This window comes from Myotis yumanensis, unplaced genomic scaffold (assembly GCF_028538775.1).
Source record: "Myotis yumanensis isolate MYYU_CA2020_CCGP unplaced genomic scaffold, mMyoYum1.0.hap1 SCAF_12, whole genome shotgun sequence".
Taxonomy (NCBI): Eukaryota; Metazoa; Chordata; class Mammalia; order Chiroptera; family Vespertilionidae; genus Myotis; species Myotis yumanensis.
Window position 1 is genome coordinate 14,743,593 of NW_027223763.1, and position 6,000 is coordinate 14,749,592.

The following is a 6,000-nucleotide window of genomic DNA, read 5'->3' on the forward strand; positions in this document are numbered from 1 at the left end:
TTAGAAACATCAATGATAAGAGAGAATCATCGATTGGCTGCCTCCTGCATGCCCCCACTGGGGATGGAGCCCACAACCTGAGCAGGTGCCCTGACCGGGAATCGAACCGTGACCTCCTAGTTCATAGGTCGATGCTCAACCACTGAGCAACGCCGGCTGAGCTACACACAGGATTTTTTAAAAACCCTGTGTATAAGTTCATATATGCCCAGAAAAATGTCTGAAAAGAGATCAAACTATTAACAGTAGTAACCTCTAGGGACTGACTGGAACCTGGAGGCAATAAAGGAGTGACTTTCACTTGGTCCTTGGAGGACCTCTGGTTATTTGTAGTATTTTTTGCAAGTAATGGTTACATTGTGACTTAAAAATAACAACACAAAAATAATGAAAGTAAAATAACATCAATTACACAGACTTATTTATCATATACTGACCCTTCAAAATAAGTGATCTTGCTACTTAAATGCTACTGTGTGCTTCAAATTCCAGAAAATCTAATTCATCCTTTTTCTATTACACCTTACTAAAACAAATAAAAATCACCACAAGTCCCTACTAGGTTTCTCAAATGTTTTATAATACACACACACACACACACACACACACACACAGCCTGATCATAAGGATAACTAACACACACGTTACTACCGCACTTAACTCTGCACCAGGAACTGCTCTAAGCACAATAAATGTTGACTTATTTACTCTTCACAGCAATCCTATGAAGAGTAAAGTACTGTACTATTATTATTTTCATTTCACAGGTTAGGATTCAAACCTAAGAATAGGCTCTCCAGAGTTCATACTCTCAACCACTTGCTTCCTGTCTCTCAATAATATGTCAATCTCTCCATACAAAGGCCAAAAAGGATTATATTCCAGCAGGCTAATACACTCCTGAAGCTAGGAGAGATGCAATCTTGGCTTCTTATGAGTGAATAATCTGCAATGCCAAGCTTGAGCTCAAGATTCAAGACTGTATTAAGACTAATAATCATGTGAGAAACTCCGCAAATTCAATTACAGTCCAAAGTCCATACCTGACTCCGCAGTCAATCACGGAGCCTAAGAATTAGGTCAGAGATCCATTAATGTCAAGTACACCTAGGCAAACGGTTTGGACAGGGTAGGTGTTATTTGTTTAGTTCCAAGCCCATTTTAGATTTTTTTTTTTTAAAGGAGAGAATAGAAGTAGTCTCTGACTTTGCTTGAAGACTTCAACCAGCAGGAAGAAGAGCCTTATTTTCCATGTAGACTCAAACAGAAATCAGCATTTATCGGCATCAGCACATTTAAGATTCTAGCTTAAGGGAAAGGGAAAAAAGGACATCCCTGCTTAAATTGTATATTTGTCCAAACATACTGACCTTGTATCTGAGAGAGAGAGAGAGGAAAAAAAAATGGTGCAAGGAAGGGATTTAACCTAATTTATTAATGTGCTCAACCTAGATACACACCTGTCCCAAATGACCTTCTGAATCCACTTATTTCGGGGGGCGGGGGGGGTGTTACAATATCTCTCTTTTTCTCTTTTGGCCTCAAGTGGTCTGTCAACAAAATGCTCCGGGCGCCCCTTCCACCTGTCACACGCACCTCTGATGTTTACATAAACAAGGAGAAATGAACAAGAAACTGGGGCTTCGGGAGGAACCCCTTAGACTCAGCTTTGGACTCGTTGGTTGACGGGGGGGGGGGGGGGGGGGGGGGTATTGTCCTGGCTTTCGAACTTCCCCAAATGACCCAGGCGGAGAGGCAGGATGGGCGAACCGAACCCAAAAGTTGGTGCCCATTCTGGGTGTCTCACCAAGGCCAGGAAGCCCCGTGTGGAGGGAGGTGCGATGCCTCCCGCCCGGCCCAGGGGGACAAAAGACTTTCCAGGCTGGGGGTGGGAAGCAGGCTGGCTGGAGCCTGCCCCCCCCCCCCCCCCACTTGGGAGTCCAGATCTGGGGAGCCTCAGGGACAAGACATGGTCCCTCCCAGCCCGCAGCCCATCCTAGACCCGGGGCTGGGTCCGGGATGGGCAGCCGCTGAGCGGGTCCGGCCGGGCGAGGAAGCGCTGGGACTCACCTGGGGGAGGGGGCGGCGGCGAGGGGGCCTCGGTGGCAGGTGGGGTGGGCGGGACGCGGCTCCGGGGGACGACGGGCGTCGGGGTCGGTGGACGACGGGTCGTGGGCGCCGGAACGGTGGTCGCCGCAGGGGTAGTCGGCGCCGGGCCAGTGGGCGCCGCGAGGGTGGTGGGCGCGGGTCTGGTCGTCGCCCGAGGGGTGGTCGCGGTGCTTTCCGCCGCCGCAGGGGCGGTCGACGAGGGGCCGAGCGGCGCCGGAGAGGTGGTCAGAGCGGGTCCAGCCGTCGCCCGAAGAGGGGGTGTCTCCGGGGACGCGGCTGAAGAAGACGCCGTCAGGGGTCGGTGGACGGTAGCGCGCGGGGGTCCGGTCCTCGAGGTCTGGGCCGTGGTAGCCGTGGCCTTAGAGAAGGGGTGAGTGGGCTCGCCCTCCAGCCCCGGGCTCGGCGACGCGTCCACCTGCCCCGCGGCCCCGCTGCCACCGGTGACATTCCCCGCCGCGGTTACTGAGGCGGCGGCGGCGGCGGCGGCGGCGGCGCAGCACAACAGGGCGAGGCCGCCCAGGCTCGGCAGGCTCTTCATGGCGCGCTCGGCTCCGCCATTCATTCATTCAGTCATTCGGCCGGTCAGTCATCTTCTCCTCGCTGCACTCGGACCAGGGAAGCCGCCGCAGCCGCCAGCGCCAACGCCACCCGGCGCACCATCGCCACCTCCCTCTGACAGGCGGCCGGCCCCGCGGGCGGGCCCCAGCGCGGAGGGAGCGACCCGGCCGAGCGCGGACAGCCCGCCCTCGCCGATTGGCAGCCCCGTCCGACCAATGGGAGGCCACGCTCTCCCACGTGACACATCCGCTCCCCAGCCTCTTTGTAGCCTCACGGGCCAATCAGAGGGCGTCAAGAGGAGGGGGCGGTGCTAAGGGTGGAGGAGGGTGGCGCGAGCCCCGCTCCGGCGGATTCGGCTCGCGGCAGCGCGGCTTTGTCTGCCGGAGGAGCGGGGCGCGGGCCTCGGGCACCGGGCGCCGCGGAGCAGACAAAGGACGCGTCCCGCGCGGCAGGCGTCGGGCCAAGTCGTCTGCTCCATTGGGCGGCGAGCGCGACCCGGGGCGGGGATTCGGCTCTCGGGAGCATCCCGCCCTCTCGAACAATGGGGCGCCGCGCCGCACCCGGGTGGGGACTGGGCTGGAACCCCGGCCATGGCCGAGGGCGACAGCAACAAGGATTTAGAGTGCAGCATTGCCTCTGCTGCCCAAGAGAGCCCGGCCTCGGCCCTGCGAGGTCTGCGCTGCCATTCCCATTTCAGAGATGGGGAAACTGAGGCCCTGTTTGAGGGCCTCATTGAGCTAAGACCCACGCCCTCCCCAGGCACCTGCTGTGGGCCAAGCTCGGTGCCATGCAGGCCAGGGCATCTAGAGACCGGAAGGAGCGAGCTTCCTGCATGGGGGAGACGGACTCACACGCACTGTCCCCAAAACCCCGGGGAAAATAGGGCCGAACGGGTGAAACCTCTGCTTCTTGCCTCTTGCGAGTGGTTGTGTGCCCAGAGCGCGGTTTTCTCACCTCTAAACTGAGGATGTTAACTTCACCCCCACCCTCCGCACAGAAAGCTGCTGTAAGAATTGTGCTCTGAAAGGGCACAACTCTTACCCGCAGTGCCTGGCCCCAGTAAACCCGTATTAGTGCGAACTCCTCTCCGTGGACGGGGCTAGGACAAGCCCCTCGCACAGCCTGGTGATGTCCCGAGAGCCGCCAGCCTATGGCAGGGACGGGGTGGGTCTGGGAGCAGAGCTTGACCCCGGGTGACACTCAAACCCTGACTGAGCCTCGCACCATCCGCCCAGGACCCAGCGCTTTCTGGGGCGCCGCAGCCTCCGCTCGCTCTCGGCAGCTCAGGGGGAGCCAGGCGGGCGGGTTTGTCATCTGACTGAGCTGCATCCCAGCCCCGCCGCCAGCTCATTCCTGGCCCCGCTAGGTGATGCTTGCCTTTGTGCGTGGCTCCCCATTCGTCTCTGGCCTCCAACCAGGGGGGGCAGCATGAGATTTGCGTGTGAACCTGCATCTATGTTAATGAGGAAATGAATTTATTTACCTGCAGGAGTAGTGGGTGGGTGGGGAGAGGATAGGTACATGCTTGTGTATAAAAGCATACACATCCTTGTGAGTCTGTGTGTATGAGTATTACATGTATTTGTGTGAGCTTATGATATGGGCGCTATTATCTATTTGTGTATGTTGTGCACTAGGATGTGTCTTATGTGTATTTTCTGTGTTTCATTTGTGAGTATTTATGAGTGTGTTTTGGTAGGTCTGTCTATATATGTAAGGGGGAGGAGGGCAAGATGAGAGAGGTGGGTGTGGGTAATCTGGCTTCAGAGCAATATTTAGCAAACACAAAGCAAGATTGTTTTCACTTCTCTCAGGATAAACACGTCATGCCCTCCCAATATTCTCTGGCTGATTCTTTCTCTCCCTCAAACCTCAACCAAAGTACCATATCCTCTAAGACTTTGATGGTTCTCTGAGTAAGAATTAGTCTCTCCATCCCTATTTTCCCACTGTCCTTTGTTTATTCATTGATTACAACCCTGGTCCATCAATCTATCTCTCCCCTGCCTCTTCCTAAAAGGATTAAGGATGGCTTTCAGAAATATACACAAGATAAATTGAACTTCCCACACGGCTTTATTACTTCTCCCAGGTATGCATCTGCCTACTACTAAAACTGCTAGAACTTGCGACTTATGTCTGTCTCTGTCATTGGGTTACTCTCTCTGCTCTCACACTCGCAGGGGTAATACATATATGTGAGTGTTAATCCATGCTGGTTAAATTGAATTAAACTGAAAAGTAATCCATGTGCTATGGGAAGAGCTTGTATCTTTAGAGTCAGACAGATCTGGGTCATGGCTCTGCCAGCTGTGCAACCTTAGAAGAAACTTTGCACCTTTTTGCACCTCTCAGTTTCCTCATCTCTAAAATGGGACCGATCAATTCTGTCTTACTTAGCTGAGAATGTTTTTACAGAGCCTGGCACATGGAAGATGCTAGATCCGTGTAGGTTCGTCTTTTATGTGTACCAGTGCTGACTGTGAGCCTTGCTGGCTGAAGAACCACAGCAGAACCTCTGTCCCGTAACTTCCCCATCAGGAGACGTGGCTTGACAGGTGCCCTACCAGGTAGTGCCAAGCGATAGCTGAAAATGCTGGGTTGACCTTCAGCTGTGCTACATCCAAGATTCTCTGGCAGAAGGAGAGAATTGCTGATGCAGCTTCTTTGCCTGGAGAAAGACTAGAAGACCTTGCCGAAGTGATCCAGGCCAGCTCTGGGCCTCACACAGGGATCATCCCTGCTTCTACCATGCGTTAGTTACCATGTAATATGTGCAGAGATATTAAATTCTTTTGAAAGGCAACTTAAGTGTATTAATGTTACTCATTCAACATTTAATTCTTAAACTTATTGCTCTGCCTTTAACTCTAAACCGCAAGATGATTTTTAACAATTTTCTTAGGGATAATACTTTACTCTGTGTTTTAAAATCAGAAACACCTTAAGTATCCAACATCAGAAAAAAAAGTATTGTATCTTCAATTTAATCATATAAAGTCATTGTAAGAGTGGCTAAGAAGACCATATAACAACTAGTAATACTAGATCACTGTTCTCTTACTAGGGGCTAGACATTATACTAAGAGATACACATGAAATATTTTGTTGAATTCTAAGAAAACCCCCAGGAAGTAGATACTGTTATTATCCCAATTTCACAGATAGGGAAACTAGGGCACAGAGAGATTAAGCCACTTGCCCACGCTCACTTAGTAAGGATGGCTGGCTCTAGTGGTTCCCTTAACAACTGCGCTATAAAGGAAAAATGCTTATGATATGATGTTAAGAAGAAAAGAGAAAATAAAAATTATAGTCGTGACTCCGTGTAAC

The 6,000-nt window shown here is 52.3% G+C and overlaps 1 protein-coding gene across 1 annotated transcript in view; it reads right to left on the minus strand.

The window, feature by feature from the left end:
* MEGF9 (multiple EGF like domains 9) overlaps positions 1 to 2,787 on the minus strand; it is an 86,254-nt gene extending 83,467 nt beyond the window's left edge. Inside the window, exon 1 of the mRNA XM_070430797.1 lies at positions 2,071 to 2,787. Within this exon, the coding sequence (XP_070286898.1) occupies positions 2,071 to 2,671 (601 nt within the window). The 5' untranslated portion in view covers positions 2,672 to 2,787. The remainder of the gene's footprint in view (positions 1 to 2,070) is intronic.
* Positions 2,788 to 6,000: the final 3,213 nt, after the last annotated feature.